Below are 19,311 nucleotides of genomic sequence, written 5' to 3'. Positions count from 1 at the left end.
TTGGTGAGAGGGTGAAATGATGCCGGCACTGTGGAGAACAATATGGCATTCTTCAAAAAATTTAAAATAGAACTACCAGATGATCCAGCAATCCCACATCTGGGTGCCTACCCAAAGGAGTCGAAAGCAGAGGGTTGAAGAGAATTCCAGGACCCGCTGCAGTAATTCTGTCCCCTCCCTTTCCCCACCCTCCCCCTCAGAATGTGTGGCCCATCCCATCTTGGGGAATCCTAGACTGGATATCAACCAGGGAGGCTCCCAGATTTATGATACTGTGTTTGTAGCAGATGACAAGTTGGCAAATGAACTCTTCTGCCCCAGGAATGAGCCACATCAATAAATACATAGTTTAAGCACTGGGTGATGTCAGATCACTCTGTTTCTAAGATAAACCATTCTGCTGACAGGACACACTTGTCAGTTTGTCCTGCTACATCCTGGGGTGGAGGCGCTCACTGTAAAGGCATGGAAGAGAAATGAAAACACTTACTGTGTTTCTGAAGATAAAAAAGTTTTACAAAGAAAACTATTACTAAAAAAAAAAAATCCAAGGAATATTATTATACACAAAAGCCATTGTTATGCATGATACTGAGCCTGGAACGAATAAAGACTCACACTGAATGAAGGGTGCCGTGAACCCGTACATCCCCAAGAGGCTTTTCCTGATGCGTTAGTGTGCAAATTCTCTCAGTCAAGAACGAAATACTCTATTTCTACAGGAAATAATAGCTGGTGTTTACTGAGAGCTCAGTACATTCTGGGCTCACACAATCCTCACATTAGTACTTTGAGGTAAGTACTAAATCATCCTTATTTTACAGGTGAAGAAACTGAGGCACAGAGAGGTTGAATAGTGTCCCTGGGACACACAGGTAGTAGCCAGAGGAGCTGAAATTCAGGCTCAGGCACGTGGACTCACAGACGCCTGTTGAACCATCGCACCCCAGTCCCCTCAAAGGCCTGCATCGGATTCCCTTCAGCACTTTCTCAGCGTGTTTCCTGTTTCCTTTATAACACTCATTGTGACCTAATTTTTTTTATTTGTTTGCCTGTTTATCGTCTGCTTCCCCTCCTAGAATATAAGCTCCAAGAGGACAGGGGCTTTCTCCATCCCCTGCTGCTTCCCCAGCACACAGCAGAGCGTTCGGGGTCATAAACATTTGTGGAAGGAAGGATGGAAGGATAGAAGGAAGGAACTCTGTATATATCAGATGATAAATGAGATGTGATTAAAAGAATGTCTATTATATTTTACTTTTTCTATTGGCCACTAATTATGCACCGAATGGTCCTGTTTTTTAAGGAAAAGCCCACTGTGCCTTGCACTGGCAGGAACAGAGGTCGTCTTTAAGGAGCCAGCATGCAGTACAGGGAGTGAAGTGCGGCCCACTTACCACAACCTGGCCTTGGGGACATCCTTCTTCAGGTGACTCTGAGAACGTGGGGGCACTGGCCCGGCTCCCTGTGGGAGTCCCCAGGTGCCTTGCTAGTTAGGGACGGTCCGTCAAGCAGGTCATCGAGGAGCGCGGTTAGTGAAGTGGGAGAGGAGGGGAGTGACCCTCACATTTTCACTTTCCATCCTCCTGTACTGTTTTAGTTTTTCCCTCCATGAGCATGTGTTATTTTTGGAATGAAACACAAGCAAAAAACAACATTAAAAGAAGAATTTATAAGATGAGGAATGGCAACCTCTGGCCTGTGGGCCCCGCCTGGCCCACCGCCTGTTTCTGGAAGTCAGGTCTCGTGGCAACACTGCCACGTTCCTCCGTCACGGGCCATCCATCCTTACACACTGCACCAGCGGCAGAGCTGAGCACGGAGACCGCACGGCCTACAAACCACAGCTGTTTATTAACTGACCCTTTATAGAAAACATTTTCTGACCCTTGGTCTAAAAATCATTTATTATAAATTCCTTACAGGATTTTCCTCCCACAAAAACAAGGCCCTTGGGGCCGGCCCAGTGGGGCAGCAGTTAAGTGCGCACGTTCCGCTTGGGCAGCCCAGGGTTCGCCGGTTTGGATCCCAGGTGTGGACATGGCACCGATAGGCAAGCCATGCTGTGGTAGGCGTCCCACGTATAAAGCAGAGGAAGATGGGCATGGATGTTAGCTCAGGGCCAGTCTTCCTCAGCAAAAAGAGGACTGGCAGCAGATGTTAGCTCAGGGCTAATCTTCCTAAAAAAAAAAAAAAAACAAGGCCCAGTGAAACAGGGAAATAGAAGTGGATTCTGTTTGTCTACTGGGAAGGTCATCACTGGCTGTATCTTGTTATTTTATTCCACAGCCACGTGACTTGTTCTGAGCATATACCAAGAGTATAAGATAATTGCTCAGCTAAACGAAACAAAACAAAACAAGCTCTTAGCATTTCTAGGAACACAAATGTCTGCCTGTATGTCTGACAAGCCTTAGAAGAGATGGCGGTGGGGTGCAGCTGTGTTTCTGGGAGGATGACAGACCTGATTCCCTTCACAGCACCGGGTAACGCTTGGCGTGTTATACATTTATTTGATTATCGCCTCTTGTCCCACTGCCACTAGAACGTAAACTTCACCAGACGAAGGATGTAGTAAGCATGATTTATTTACAAAGTGCATGATACTTAGACCAATAGATATTTGGTGCTATTGAAATGGAGGTACTTAGCGATTTCTTCTTGTGGCTTTGAAAAAGATTTTAATGTATTTTGAGCCTACTTGTTCAAGTAGTCATGGAGCAAGAAACCCACTAATGTTGACCTGAGTAAGATGCCACGGAGAAAACACCAAGTCAAGGGGCAAACTGGGAGAAATAAAGGATTAGTATCCAGAATGTATAAACAATCCCCGTGAAAAGGAAACAGTTGGAAATCTATCAGAAAAGTGGGCAAGAGTCGTGGAGAGACATTTCACCATGGAGAACTTAGGAATGGCCCATGTTTTTGAAAAGTTGCTCATTCTCATGAGTAACCAGGGATGGAACCTTTCCCATCCACTGTTGAGGCAAAAGTTCACAAGGTCACAGGAGGTCAAGTGCAGGATGTCAACTTCCGTCCATTGCTGGTGGGAGGGTAAACTGGTGCTCTTACTTTGGAAATGACTTGGCATCACCTAGTGAAGCTGAGCAGGCAGATCCCCTATCACCCAGTGATACTCAAATTGGGGCTGCGGGTCAGCATCACCTGGGAGCTTCTTGGAAATGCAGAATCCAGGCCGCCCTCTCCCCTGCCCCCTCCCACCCCCGCCATGGACCTGCTGAGTCGAAATCTGCTTTTAGATGCCCATTGGAAGCCCCTGGGGAGACAAGAAGTCCAGGTGCCCAGGTGCACTCCAGACCAGTTAAATTGTGATCTCTGAAGGTAGGGCCCGGGCATCAGCATTTTAAAAAGCTTCACAGGTAATTCCAACATGTAACCAAGCTTAAGGAGCAGCAACCAGAAGAGTCTCGTCTCACGAGAAGGACAAAAATAGCTTTAATGGCAAAAATCTGGAAGACAATCTAAATGTCTGCCAACAGTGAATCACACACACACGATCTTACTGACTACACAGAAGGGGCACGGGGATGACGAACAGGAACTTCAGGACAGTGGGTACCCTGCGGGGTGGGGGAGGAAAGGGCCCGTGATGGGAAGAGAATGGGGCGAAGGTGAGTTCCTACAGTCCTGGTAATATTCTAGTTCTTAGGCTCAATACTGGCAATATGAGTGTTCATTGTTTTCCCCTTAAACTGTGAAAATATGTTTTCTCCACTGTTTTGGATAACATTTTAACATTTAAAAGACATTTTAAAAGGGCATTTTTTGTATGTGTTCTTCTGATCCCCCTTCTTAAGTGCACATTAACCTCTCCCAGACATCCTTTGCTTCTCTCTTCTGAGCTGGTTTCTCTCCCGGGTTCCTGAGACATCAGAGTGGAGAGGCCCCACCTTTCTACGCATCTGGGTCTCTTTTATCCCAGAGAAAGTTCTAGATGGGCTCAGGAGCTACGCGTGCCTCACAGGTCCATCTAAGGGGCACCTGGAAGCCCAGAGAAGGGAGATTGGGGAGAATTCAGGCAGGAGACAGGCTCTGTGTATGTCTGGAGGCCCCTGGGCCCATCTCAGCCCATACCCACAGAGCCAGACAGGGCCAGTGTGAACCAGCTGGGACCAGCCAAATGGTAAATCATTTAGAGGCAGAGTAATGATTAAGTAACAATGTAGCCAGGGCAGCAACCGGGTAGACTGTCTTAACCTAGCGTTTTCAAAGTGTTTTGTTTTGTTCTAAACCCAGACCTCGCCCATCCATTTAAGGAGTGGTTCCGAGCCTGGTCACCTCTTGCAAAGCATTTCTGCCTGCAGAATTTCATCTGATCCTCCGGTGACCACGTGGTTGGTATCAGCAACACTGTAGAACAGAACAGGCTCAGAGCAGTCAAGAGAATCGCCCAAGGTCACACAGCCACCATGGCACAAACACTCACACCAGGCCTGCTGTCTCCATGCCCAGGATTCTTTGCACCGTCTCACCCGCCTCTGGGCCTGTAAACGCTTCTGCCCTCGACTCCTGCACATCCAGAGGTCCCCTCGCTATGCAGAGAGCTCTGACAAACCCACGCCCCTGCCTGGGCTTGCTTGCTGGGTAAATTCAAGCTCCTTGCCCTCTCAAAAGCTGCGCTCACAGTTCTCAGAATCCGAAAATAGCGGTTTTAAAAGAACCTGTAGATAGCATCTAGTTCAGTGTCTTTGATCTTTCAGAATCACTGACACCTTTGAGAATCTGCTGAAACCGTGGACCTTGGCATGGCGTCCAATTTCAAAGGGGTCACAGACCCCAAGACTCCTGTTCAGAACTGCAGAGCAAGTAGGGTGCTTCCTCCAAAAATTAAAAATAGAATTTCCATTTGATCCAGCAATTCCACTTCTGGGTGTGTACTCAAAAGAACTGAAAGCAGGGTCTCTAACAGATATTGGCACACCCATATTCACAGCTGCATTATTCACAAGAGTCAAGAGGTGGAAACGACCCAAATGTCCATCAATGGATGAATGGATAACAAAATATAGCATATCCATACAATAGGAAATTATTCAGCCTTAAAAGGGAGTGAAATGTTACAACATGGATGAACCTTGAAGACATTATGCTCAATGAAATAAGCAGTCACAAAAGGACAAACACTGTATGACTCCACTTATACGAGGTCCCACAGTGGTCAGATTCATAGAGACAGAAAGAAGAATGGTGGGTACCAGGGGCTGGGGGAGGGGAATGAGGAGTTAGTGTCTATGGATAGAGTCTAGGTTTGGGATGGTGAAAAATTCTGGAGATGGATGGTGGTGACAGTTGCACAATAATGTACGTGTACTTAATACGACTGAAATGTACACCGAGAATTGGCTAAAAAGGTAAACTTTATGTTACGGACATTTTCCCCTGGCTGGGAAGGAATAGGACAGGACCAGGCCAGGCCTCCTTGTCCCAGGGCTGTGTCCCAGGCCCTCTGCCATGGAACCCACCCAGCTGGGCAAGCTCCGGCAGGAAGGGCTGTGCCTTCTCTGCGGAAATCCTGGTGGGCAAGGCCTCAGGGAGGAGGTGGCGCGGCAGAGCTGATAACGTGGGATGTGATGTTTACATGAGCTCCATCTGGGGCTTAGTAACCCTCACACACCCTCACACACAAGGGGGTGAGATCCACCCAGGATCACGAGTTTTCTCCAGCAAAAGCAGCATTTTCACGGGAGAGCAAGAGAGTGCCATCTAATGGGGTTCCAAAACAAATTTCAGTAACAAAAAGTCTTACTGATGCCATTTGGTACCCACCTCACGTGAATCCTGAAGGATGGGTCTGGACTCTCCTCCATCCACATAAAGACTTATTGACAAAACAAGTAAACCTTAACTGCAGAGACGTACAGCTGTTAACATCTGGGTGCACATTCGGCTCTTCGTTCCAGGTTGGAATGTGGGGAGGGGCAGTGGGAGAGGGGAATCATATCAGAGCAGCTATTTCGTAACCAGTTTTACCACATAACAAGAAACAATGTATCATAAACACCTTGTCATGTCGCTAAATGTTATCCTATAGCATCATTTATGACGACTGCAGAGTAACACATTGTGTGGACATAATAACTAAATCCCTGTTGCTGGAAACTTAGCTTGTTTGCAAGTTTTCATTCTTACTAACACTGACATAAGCCCATCTCATCTTCTTGATTATTTCCTAAGAATAAATTCCCAGAAGCCAAATTGCTAGATTAGGCTTTTGATTCAAAGTATACTTTAGAACGTTTGAACCAATTTGGTGTGCAAAATTAGCAGTACAATTCTAAAGGGCACATTTATCCCCAACTTTACCACCAACGGGTATTATGCTTTAAATATTTATGCCAGTTTATAATTTAAAATGTCATTTTATTATTTAAATCTATTTATTTGTTATATTCATTAGATTATTTAAATCTATAAGTGATTACTGTGGGCAATAATCTCTTCAAATAAACGTTCCAAAGAACCTCTCCAAATAAATATTGAACAATCTCTTTAAATATTTATACTAACTTTATAATTTAAAATGGCATTTTATTATTTAAATCTATATTTATTTGATATATTCATTGGATTATCTGATTGAATCTAGATGTGATTATTACAGACAATAATCTCTTACGAATAGTTTCTTCACGTCCTGTGCTCTTTGACACTGCATCCGTTGATTATTAAGTATCTTTATACATTATCTGTCATATGCTTTATAATGTTCCCCTGCTTGTCACTAGATTATGCTTTTTTTTTTTTAGAAAGATTAGCCCTGAGCTAACATCTGCTGCCAATCCTCTTTTTGCTGAGGAAGACTGATCCTGAGCTAACATCCGTGCCCATCTTCCTCTACTTTATATGGGGACGCCTACCACAGCCAAGCGGTGCCATGTCCGCACCCGGGATCTGAACCAGCAAACCCCGGGCCGCCGAAGCAGAACATGTGAACTTAACCACTGCGCCACCAGACCAGCCTTATGCTGTTTTTTTTTTACTATGAGTTTTATATTTTTCATAGATCAAATCTAGTAACACATTCCTTTCTAGTTGCAAGCAGTAACGACAACGGCGCTGTCCAGGCGAGACAGAATCCTGAGCAGCCTCTGGGAGGGTCATTTAACCCAGAGTCCAGGGTCAAGAAAGGCTTTCTCGACTCCAGAATCTGGGAGGACCGGGACTTTTCACTCTTGACCCTCCTCACCTGCACTTCTTCATAGCCGGCCGAGCGCCTCTCCACCTGCAGGTGCCCTGGCCATTCTTGGCCCTCCGTTCTCCCACACAGATTTCAGCATCACCTTGTCACGTTCCACACACAAAAAAACACTTTTGGGATTTTTATTGGAATCATACTGACTATAATCTGTTTTGGAAGGATATATTTAAAAAATAATGAGCCTTCTTATCCATAAACATGGTATAGATCTCATTAATTTAGGTCTTCTTTAACATCTTTATCACTTGTTCCAGAATGTGCCTTGTACGTGATGTGTTGCATTATTCCCAGGTACTTAATATTTTTCAATGCTATTGTAAATGATATCTTTTTAAGTGAATTTTAAACATTTTTACTGATTTATAGACATAAGATGGATTTCTGTACGTTGATTGTGTGTCCAGCAACCTAAATTCTTGTTACATCTAATAACTTGTCGATACTTTCAGGTGGTGGTCCACACCATCGTAATCTGAGAATTACAGTTCTATTTCTTTTCCATTTCTTTTTAAAATTTTCATTGAGGTATAATCTACATATCATAAAATCTACCCCCTCAAGTGCACATTTGAAGGATTTTCAGTAAGTTTAGTGAGTTGTGTAACCACAATAATCTGGTTTTAGAACATATCCATTCCCTTTTTTCCCCCCATGTCTTCTACCCTTTTCATTTTTTTGACCCTGCTGCACTTGCTGGGGTCTTCCGTGTAATTCTGGGCAGAAGTGAGGGTAGTGGGGACTACAGCTAACTCCCAAGGTAAAGTGGAATAATTCTTCCAGTGTTTTACCACTCAGTACAATGCTTTTTGGTTGCTGTTTTGAATAATCTCTCTGTGTTATGTTTCTCTCTATTCCTAGTTTGACCAAGTTTTGCCTGGTTTTCAGGTCATGAATGGGACACTGAATTCACCACATTTTGTCTGTGTCTACTGAGATGATCATATGATTTTCCCCTCAAAGAGGGCAGCTTCCGGTGAGTCTCCCCACCGCGGAGGGCGTTCTCAGATTTGTTCCCAGTCCCCTGAGCCCCATCAGACTGGAAGACCAGCGTTCAGGTCTTCAAAACCAACCCAGCTCAGGCAGTTCCTTCCAGGAGAAACGGGTTTCACTGCTCCTCTTCCCTCTTGGCTCTCGCCTTGACCTGGCATTTGACCTCCAAGGTCTTTATTTTCTTACCAGTTCATGCATGTTGAAGATTTTTTCCATTTTATTCAGTAGTGTTGCTTTTTTTTTCACTGAGAGAGTTGGTCCACATCCCAAGTCCATCTTAGAGCAGAAAACGGAAGTGACCTAGACCTTTCAGGTTCATTACTAAGTGTGTTTTGCATCCACTACTGTTGTGAATCGGGGTCTCTCTTGGGGTTCCCACTGTGACCACACACCATCCTCAGAGGAGGGTTGTCCCTGGGTCAAACTCTGGCAGAGTCGACCAAAGCCGCCCCCCCACCCCCCGATTCTGGAAAAGGAGTCAGAAACACGAGCTGCTTCAAATGGATATAAACCACCCCCCTTTTAAAACAAGGAACTGAAAAGGGCTTTGCCACCTCAGCTTTTGTTATTGTCAATCTTATTATGGTTTCCCATTAACACTTATGAAATCTGGCTGACAAAAGGGATTTGGGGAGGAAAAAAAGGGAGAGATGGTTACGGAATCTGCAAGCAGCAAACAGGATCAGAAGTCAGGTCTCTGTGAACCTGGGTTCGCTGCTCTCGAGACCCAAAGGCAGGCTGGTGGTTGTGCTTCTTTCCCTTCTAGGTCTCCTGGACATCCGGGACAGCGTCCCCTCTGGAGCTTCAGGTGAGCCAGCCCCACTGATTCCAGGCCAGGAAGCCGCCCTCAGTGGGCTGGAACACACGTTCTGTGAGCTCGCCCCGTCCTTACGCCTCCCGCGACCAGTGCCTTTTACTGCGTGCTCAGGAGGGGTGCCATGAGGTGAAACGAGCCCCCCTCAGCTGCTCTTTGTCTGGTCAGTGGTCAAAGGGCTGAAAAGCCCAGGGAACACGCCTGACAGGTTTCCAGAAGCCTGTTCTCCCTCCCAGCCCAGTTATGACAAGATTGCCTTCATCACTTTTGTTTCATAGCCAGATTCCACAGCTCATTCGACTTGGATCCCACCTGCACTTTCCTACTCCACGGTTTGGATCTTGGGTTCTTCTGAAAGCAATCTAAGGTCTCCTATAAAACAAAGGCACACACCTCGAGAAAGGTAGCGAAGTTTGTAAGCCCCAAGAGTTTCTTCTTAAATCAAGACAAAATGTTTTCTTTTTTTTTTTTAAAGATTTTATTTTTCCTTTTTCTCCCCAAAGCCCCCCGGTACATAGTTGTATATTTTTAGTTGTGGGCCCTTCTAGTTGTGGCATGTGGGATGCTGCCTCAATGTGGCTTGATGAGCAGTGCCATGTCTGCGCCCAGGATCCAAACCAGTGAAACCCTGGGCCACCGAACGGAGCATGCGAACTTAACCACTCAGCCACGGGGCCGGCCCCACAAAACGTTTTCTTATTCACTATTTACCTGGATGGAAAGATGAAGGAAAAGACTGCAGGAGCCCACACTTTCTGATCCATGCATCCTTTATTCCACGACCCACCACTGTGCCGCAGCTGGGCAACAGCACACAAGCTGACAATCGACCGCAGTCCAGCTGTACAACAATCTGAGGCTTACAGTACATTTAAGGCTTTGAAATTTGAAAAAAAAAAAAATTCAAAATATAACCAAAGAATCCCCAAACCCAAACCCCCAACCGTACAAGCAGTGTAGCAATTTTAGGCATCTCACATTTTCTGATGCTTATTCGGTGCAACTCCAGTGTCAAAACCCAAATAACTCCTAAACTAAAAAGATTTAGTCAAATTCTAATTACATAAATTCTTCAAAGCATAAACTTGTTAATTTTTTTTGTCTTGGAAATGTTATAAAATTTTTTAATAGCAAAACATAGGAATAAAAACATATTAACAAAATGTATTCAATCATTTACATTACAAGCAAGGAGTCCGCAGCTCATTGTGGTAGCCTGACGAAAGAAAATTACCCATTAAGAATCTATGCACAATGTAATTGCAACTATATACAGTACTTTAAAAAAGCCTATAAGAGGACTTTAAGAAAGAAAGTCTGCTAGGCTCTTTATTAGACCAACCAGACAATCAAAATATTAAAACTCTGTGGACTAGTAATAAATTTACACTTAAAAAAAAGAAAACCCCAGATTCCTTTTGTTTAAGAATATTCCAGTTATATTTATACGGTTCCAGTTGGTGAAGCTGCTCATGAGAGTTCCACTAACCCACCCTTCCACTGATTTGTTTGGGGGGAAAGATCGGCATGTTAACGAAAATCAACAAAAGCATTTTCATCACAATAGTTTTCCAGTTACACTATCACAGCTTCACAAATGGACTGAACCCATGAATCCAGTGGCTGAAAGAGGGCTGCGGATCAAATACTGAGAACGTTGGTGGACAAAGGTCTGAGTCCTGCATAAATGAGTCATGAATGATGGGGAAGGTAGAGATGTGAGCATCCTTTATACCGCACGAGGGGACCGTCCCCCCGCCAGTCAGCTCTCACCCCCATTCCTGCAAGGAAAGGAAGCTGGAAATCATGACTGCTCAGTTGAACATGTTGTGTGAATGAGGAGACCCAGCTCTAGACAGAAAAGGCTGAGATTCCCCCAGATCTGTGAGGAGAACATCGTGCAGCCGGCACTTCCTCGTGGTGAGTGCGCCAGTGCAGCGATCCAGTTAAAGCATGTGCCAGACGGAGGACTCTTGTGTTCACAGTAAATGAGGTAAGATGGAGCGGTCTTCTTCAGGAGTTGGGAAGTTCGTGAGATATGAACTGTTTTAGTCTTTCTAGGTATTGTGCGTAAAGCTCTATGTCATTATGCCCGGCGCCTTCGACCCAAAGGGGCTCCACGGCCCGGGGACAGCGCTCATACATTGCCAGGCCGTGGGAGAAATCAATGACCTCGTCCTCTGTCCCGTGAATGACCAGCACAGGAGAGGTGACTTTAGATATCTTGTCGATGCTGCAAAACAGATGGGGGAGGGGGATAGAGGTCTCCTTCAGTTATGCTCACAGACAACACACATCACACTTAATGGAACCGAATCGGCAGCCAGGGGCGAGGGGGGGCAACACTGTGGGTTTTTTCCTCCCCTCATTTTTATACTAATTCTTTTTTTAAAAAACAAACTTTTCATTATGGAATCATTTTGGATTTGCAGGAAAGGCGCAAAGATAATATAGAGTGCCTAAAAACCCTTAACCCGTTTCCCATACGGTTAACACTGTATACACCATCACCACGGTACATATTCAGAAGCAAGAAACCAGCGTCAGTTCACTGTGACTAACTCAACTCCAGAGTTTATTTGGATTTCGTTAGTTTTTCCACTGATGTCCCTTTCCTGTTCCAGGATCCAACTGAGAATATTGCATTGCATTTCGCCATTGTGTCTTTGTAAAGCAGTTTATTAAAAACAGAACTCTTCAAAACCATCAGACCAACAATCCGGTAACTAAGCTCTCTGATATATTCATGTTTTTGAGAGAGGATTTTTAAAAAAAATAAACAGGCTAGAACTTAACGGATCTGCATGAATGTCTCTTGTGACAGCTGGACACTTAATCCAGGGCTATTCGAGTTCTCAGAAGTCTTCTTTGAGAGCTGTCTTCAGACTCGATCAACAAACTCCTCACAAGCCTCGCTCCATCAGAGCTAATGCCTCATTTTTGATAAAAACTGTAGTACTCAGCTTGAAAACGTAAGGTCGAGACTGGATTACAAGTGATGTGACTGTTTACAAAAATCAAATGTACCCTCAGAGGAGGAGGAATGCGTGAGGATCTCCAGAAGAATGTGCTGCAGGCTCTGGAGGCATTTCCCAACGAGGAATTCAAACAACTCTGAGCTGGGCTGGGCTCTGCTCGGCGTGGAGGCACCTTCTCTGAGGCCAGACAAATCTAGAGAGGGGAGTCTCTGTCCAGCCCATCCCTCCTACAGCTGATTTTCTCTCCGAATCTGATCCTAGTCAAAGTTACAAGAGGATACCAACTGGTACTCCCTGTAGGGATCTCTTCGTTAAAAATAACAACTAATATTTATTGAACATTTCCCACAGCCAGGTACTTTCCATACAAAACCTCATTTAATCTTCAGAGACACAGGGAGAGAAGGAAGACCCTCTCTGTTCAACCAAGGAGGGAACTGAGGCTCAGAGAGAGGATTAAAAAACAGATATGAGGTCGAGGTGATAATAAAGAGCTCTGACACCAGTTACACGTCCCAAAGACCTACCAGCAACCGTTGTATGGCCTTCATTAACAACCCACAAGCTGCCAACCACTTCAAGACATCCCAGGAGGGTGACAAACCCTCACCAGCCAAGGCACCTGCCACGATCAGAGGCACCGTGTGTGGCAGCATTCGGTCTCACAGACTGAGAGTCTTGTTTAGAAACCTGCTTTTCTCCTACGTTTATCTTTAAAGTGGGCACTTCTTCTAAGAATGCTAGCAGCGCAATCATACTCAATCAAAAAGATTTTTACGGACAGTGAGAAGGGGCTCCACCCCGGAGGGCGCTCATGAAGTGAAACGCCACGTCTGACTCTAAACGCAAAGGGACTACAAGGACACAAACTAGAAACCAAATAAGGATCAGGACTCCTTTTATTTATCTTTTTTTAACATTAAAAGGAAACGTGGACATACCTTCCTTTATAGAGAAGAACACGGACATGACTCCTCTGTTCGGTGGCGACGGACCCCGTGAGAAAACCGTCAGCCAATTCAACTACTGATGAGTCACGCGACTGGTAACGGTCTGAAATCTGTCGTATTAGCACCGTACGGCACTGAAGAGGAGGAACGGCCTTTTTTGGCTGCCTCCACTCACCACCTCAGTCAGGCAAACTGCTTAACTCTCCACAATCTGTCTCCTGATCCACAGAAGGGGGGCTGTAACCTGACCCGCTTCTTAAGGCTGCTGCGAAGAGCCAGCGAGATGGCAAGTGTGCCACGTTTAGCCCGACACCTCATGCATCAGACCAACCCAGCAAAGATCAGTTCCTAGTTTACTATGAATTCAGAAGCTGCAATTCATCACCACGGCTGTATTTTAAGGTGATGCTGATTTAAGAGTCAGGAAATCTATTCATTCTGTTGCCAGGGTAACACCCGGCACTGCTCCCCACAAACATGCTAAGTCTCTCCCTTTCAGCACACTGGCCCCTCACTGCCAATTCGGCACAAACGAGGCCACGCTGGAGATGCACATTGGCCCTACTTAGCATTCTCAGCCACTCTGCTAGAGATGCCAGTCTTGCTCAACTTTCCCAGGAAGCTGAATTTCACCGAGCCCCGGTGCAGACTGCACAGGGCTGGGGTCCACCAAGGAGCCAACAGAGGTCTCTTCTTGGGAAACGAGACAGGCTGGGAACACACATTTATGGAACCAAACGATGTTCTTTTTTTTCCCCCCAGCAATCGCAGAATGACTGCAATTAATGGGTCAATCAAAACCGTCAAATTGTACATTATTTCTGCTGAGGCTCTTTCTACAAAATGGCACTACCAGCCGGCCAGTCCTGCGGCCACCGGCTCAGACTATGGAAAAGTTGAGAGGGCAAATGGTTTTTATTAAAAACACTTTCCTCAGCTTAGATTAAAAAAAAAAAAAAAGTAAAATTTTCAAACAGAAGTATTCAAGAAACAATGTGCTTGCCACATTTGCATTTTCAGCACCGTTAATCATTTCTCCTCCTTCCATCAGTGGGAACTAGAAACCAGCAGGGACTCAGTTGGCAGCGGCTCTGCCCGCTCTGGGACAGCCGGTGGGGGAGGACCCCAGTGTGGGCTCTTGTTCTTGCACCTCCCGTGGCAGGTGCAGGCCCCTCTGCAGGGAAGGAGGTCCTGGTGACAGGGGAAGGGCAGGAGGAAATGAGCGGCTCTCAGGGGTCCGGGACTACGGGTGGGGTTGGTCACTTACACTGTCCCCGTGGCCCGTTACTGCCTTGCAAGTCGCTCATGGCACCCTTCCCCTCACCTGTCCTGTCTGATGGAAAAGTAAGAGGAATATCACAGCTGTGGGTGCCCACAGTGTTAGGAGCATGCAGACCCGTTAGTTGCCTCACTGCATGTTTTGCATTTAGCTCTTTGTGATTCAACAATCACGTCCATCTGAGTGAATGAATGATGCTCCACTGTGTGCTCCTTCAGAACACATGGGGACTTTCCCCTTTATCGTGCACAGACAGCTGGATCAGTCAGTCCTGGGTATCAGGATGAGCGAGGTCCTTATAGGCCAGCTGGTGGATTTTCACAAATGAGCCAGCCCAGAGGACAAAGTCCCTCATGGGCATTTGTACCATCTTCACGTCCATGTCCCCTGAGGGGCCAGCACAGGGCCCGACGTGCGGATGCATTCAGTGCACGTTTATCGGTGGCCCAGTTAACAGTGGCATCAGATCTGAACTCAGCTCACGGGACCCTTGGCCCTGGTGGGGTCGTGACTTACCTGGGGAACGCGTCGAAGCAGTAGGTTTTCCTGGTGTCGGGAAAAGCCACGCGCAAACCCGACATGAGAGGCGAGTGGAGGATCACGGCGGCGCACTCGTACCGTGAGGCCAGGTCAACTGTGGGCACCGTCCCAATGCTCTGACCGTACAGGATGATGTTCTCAGGGCTCACACCATACCTGGAGAGACCAGAGGTTCGAGCCATTAGCTCATGTATGGAAGGAGAAAAGGAGAGAGACCGCGATGTCTTAGACTAGCAAAACTCACACATCGACCAGTTTAAAAATCACATGATCTGACGTGTACACTTCAGCTTAAAAAGAACACGACATCATAAAAACAAACATCAGGGGCCTCGCTCAGAATTAAGGGGCTGAGATTATGTCTTCCATCACATTTTGCAAAAATAATGCACACGACTTTTTCCTGGAAAATCAACTAAATAAATGCATTATCGATGTCATTTCAGTATCTATAGTCATCTCACTTCCTGTTCTTCCCTCTTTATAGTTTGATAATCATAAATGTATTTCTGAAAGAGAAACCAAAAGCATGTGTGGTAAATTGTAATACTGTTATTAAGAACCCTCCAAGTGAAGTTTTAATAATGAAAGAGAACAGTTTTAATATGAAAGATAATAGCATTTATCAGAAACAGGCACTAGGAGATAATTAATTTGAAGACAAATGTACTTTCTCTAGCCTCTTCTCGGGGCTAAACTATCCCCAGTCTTTCAGTCCATCAGTTGTCTCCTAGTTCGTTCTCTTGCAACGTTTAGTTGGATAAACGGCTCTGCAGAATAAAGACGTTTCCTGGCCTCCTCTGCAGCCTGGTGTACAGAGAACGAAGCTCTGGCCACTGGGATGTGAGCAACCTGTGGTCACAGCTTTAGAGAAAAGGCTGTGCCCCCCTTCTCCCGCCCCCCGCTTGTTGGTGGGAGGCAGGCGTCGAGGTGAGCCAACCTCGGCCCCACACGGAAGAATGTAGCACTGCAGACACAGTGATGGAACAACACAGAAGGGTCCTAGGAAAAGAGGTACTCATTAACCTACAATGGAGATCCAGAATATATAAAGAGCACCCAGAAATGAAAAAGAAAGAGACAGAAGCAATGGAGGCAGATGACAGGAGAGGAAACGTGAATGCCTGACACACATAAAAAGATAATGCCCAAACTCGTCAGCACAGGACACACAAATTAAATCCACGAGTTCTGGTTTCACACCCAAGAGAGGGGCAGGAACTAAAGCGAGACGACGTCGAGGGACAGCGAGGACAATGAGGAGGGGAGCTCTGTCACACTGCTGTGGGAGGATAAATTGGTGCAAACACTCGGGAAAATAACTTGATATTCTCTGTAGAGGTGAAGCCTATGGTCCAACAAGTCCGCTTCTCGATGTAAACACCTACTGTGGCTTATACGACAATGTGACGCCCTTTCTGAGCTCAGCCGCCAATGACAAGAACTGTCGACCTACGGCTGAGGGGGGGTGGTGGTGGAGGATTTCGGCTCAGCTTCCTCCCCCTCAAGCTCCCTGAAAACTCCATAGGAAAATGGGGCCCTTAAGGAGGCATTTGGGGAGGGGATGGTTATTTCTGGGGGGTAAGCCTTGGGACGTGCTTCAGAGAGCCGACACCCGGCCTGTGCCGTGAGGGGCAGATGGGTTAAACACGTGGGGATGCACAGGGTCGAGCGCACACAATGCAGCAATGGGAAGCCCAGGGCGGGCAGGGAGTCCAGCGAGCGGCTCAGGGCGGCTGGGGAGCCGAGACAGAGCTGGGTGGGCCAGCGGGGGATGTGTCTGGGAGGAGCTCGAATGGGCAGCTAAAGGGTTAGAGCTTGTCGCGGAGAAGATGAGGGGCTCCTGGAAGTGTCCAAGGGTGAGAGACAGGAACAAAGTTACGCCTTGAGGAGATTCATCTTTCAGTGGCATGCAGGACGGAGGGCGGAAGCATGAAAAGGGAGCCGGGAGAAAGTTAAGGCACTATCAAGAATCATACAGGGAAGAGGAAAGAGTCTAATAAATTTAAACAAACAAATAGAAAATAAAGAGATGCTCTGTCTGCCCCAGACACAGGTAGAAAAACACCTGCTCAGAACCAGGATCCTCCTCCTCTTTCTACAGGTAAGTGTCTGTGTGGCCCCAGCCCCTGGAACACGCCACCATCCAACACAGCTGTGCCAGATGGAAAAGCGTCCCAGGATGCAGGTCCCGCCTGCTCGTCTTGCCTGGGGCTTCATTTCAGTCGGAAGAACAAGGTATCGAAAAACGGTCGGCAAAAGGAGTTATGATGCCAAGGTCTGAGGAAGGATCTTACGGCTGTAGCAGCCTGTGCCCAAAATCCCCAAGCCAGAGACTGTGGATTTTAAAACACAGCTCCCTCCACCAGAACTAAATGGGAAGAGACATCAGAAGGGAACACCGTTCTAGCGCATCCGCCGGCTGTCGCACGGGAAAACGCCCTCTACTGAAGGACAGTTATCCCAGGACCTCCCCCAGCGCAGCTGTCCTTCCTTACGGGACAGGGACGTCCACCTCAGCAGGAGCTTTTAAGCAAGTTCAGGGATCCTTGGGGAGAACATAAGTAAGATTAGGGGTCTCCTCCCTCCGCAATTTTCACCAGATTTTCAAAGTTGTCTATGACCCCCAAAAGCGTAAGAGCTGCTGCATACAGCATGGTGGTGGTGGTCAGGAGGAGGGGGTCAGAAGGCAGAGAAGAGCATCCCCAAACCCCACACTCGGAGTGCAGGCTCTCTCCACCGTGGCCACTCTTGTCAGTTCATTTTGTTATCAGTTATAAAAAAAAATAAATCATCAATGAAAGAAAAATCTAAGAGGAGGGGAAAACTGAAAACGGAGGGCAGTACATGAAGAACAGAAGATAAGGGATGATTAATGCTAGAAATCAAAACTAAAGTAAAAGCGTTCCAGCTCACACTGGCAGCAGACTGGCCCCACCTCTTTGATCGAATCTGAAGGGTGGTGGGGAAGATGTGGGATAACCTACCGCGGTCACGAGTAAGTGTTAATTCCACTTATTGTGATGGTCAAAGCTGCTTTTCTGGTGTCCTGATGCTGTTTCTACGTGACACTCCTTCAACCTCGGGGGCAGCACTGAACAAATAAGGGAGAAATGGACCCCGCCAGCCAGGTGGGCGAGGTGGGTGCGCGGTTACTTGCACAGCCAGCCCTTTCTCGAGTGTCCTGAACTCGTCCTTCCTCAGAGATGCGGTCGCCTTTAAGCGCCTTAGGGAGAAGCTTGAGCTACTCCACAGAAGGACCCTCAGCTCCGAGCCCTCCACCCACAGGCGCCAGGACACACCCAGGACCAGTCTCGGCAGATTCTACCTTTGACGGACAGACCCACGTTCTTAGAGACGTCCAACACTTTGCAACTCAAAGTTTCCCCTGGAAGACTCCACCAGGAAAACCACAAAAAATACTAACCAAAGAGGGAAAAAAAAAATCAGCAAATTGTATTACACTAAAATCAAGAACTTTGGTCATCAGAAGACACCACTAACAAAGTGAAAAGGCAAACGGCCAAGTGGGAAAAGAGTTGCCACATCATATAACCAACAAGGGACTCTATCTAGAATATGCAAAGAACTACTACTAATCAATAAGAAAAAGACACACAACCAGACAGAAAGATGGCATTTCATACAAACAAGCATTTGATAAAAGAAGAAATCTAAATGGCAGGAAGGGAGAGGAGGAGGAGGGAAACAAGAATTACTCATCTTTATTAGTCTAAAGGGAAATGCAATTTAAAGCCATAATCACACTTAACCAGACTAACAAAAATCTGAAAGTCTGACAAAGCATCAGCAAAGATGGGACAACAGGGGCTCTCACTCACTCCTGATGGGGGTGCAAACTGATAAACCCACTCGGGGAAAAGTTCGGCAATATCAAGTAAAACCGAGGATACATTAACAGGAGCCCAATGACCTGGTAATGCTGCTCCCAGATACATTCGCCACTGAAATGAGCGCTTACGCACGAGAAATACACACACAATATCTGTGGGCAGACGTCTACACGGCTGGAGACAACTCTAACGGTCATCAACAGTGGGATGGATAAGTAAACCATGGGATGGATAGTCGACCCACAGACCACCACACCACACCAACGAATCTTCAAGGCGTGCTATGAATCGAAAGGAGCAGACGCAACAGAATGCACGCTGTGCAATGCTGTTTGCAAGAAATTAAAACCCACCCCAATTAAACTTTATTTTGGGGGGACACTTAATTGGGTAGTACACCTACAAGGAAGCACAAGCAAGGGAGTGAAGCCCTACAATTCAGGAGAGTGGCTCAGGATGGGGAAGGGAAAGAGTTATGACTTGGGAAGAAGTACATTTGGCGGGGGGTGGAGAATGCTGGTTAAAGTCTGTCTTGTCACAAAAGTTCCTTTTCCAATTCATTAAGCTGAACAACTACATTTTATGAACATTTCTATCTGGCTGTTACATTTCACAACAAAAAATGTCTTTTAAAAGTTCACCAGTCACTTCAGATATGGAGGCAGCCCCCCGCCCCCAAAAGCTGTT

At 46.4% G+C, this 19,311-nt stretch overlaps 1 protein-coding gene across 1 annotated transcript in view; it reads right to left on the bottom strand.

Moving 5' to 3' along the window:
* Nucleotides 1-9,775: 9,775 nt before the first annotated feature.
* Nucleotides 9,776-19,311, bottom strand: part of ABHD17C (abhydrolase domain containing 17C, depalmitoylase) — a 49,341-nt gene continuing 39,805 nt past the window's right edge. Inside the window, exons 3-4 of the mRNA XM_046652784.1 lie at nt 14,747-14,926; nt 9,776-11,256 (exon numbers count right to left, since the gene is read on the bottom strand). Of these exons, the coding sequence (XP_046508740.1) occupies nt 11,037-11,256; nt 14,747-14,926 (400 nt within the window). The 3' untranslated portion in view covers nt 9,776-11,036. The remainder of the gene's footprint in view (nt 11,257-14,746; nt 14,927-19,311) is intronic.

This window comes from Equus quagga, chromosome 2 (assembly GCF_021613505.1).
Source record: "Equus quagga isolate Etosha38 chromosome 2, UCLA_HA_Equagga_1.0, whole genome shotgun sequence".
NCBI classification, from domain to species: Eukaryota; Metazoa; Chordata; class Mammalia; order Perissodactyla; family Equidae; genus Equus; species Equus quagga.
Note: the sequence above shows the minus strand (reverse complement) of the source record. Positions and strands in the feature narration are given on the sequence as shown.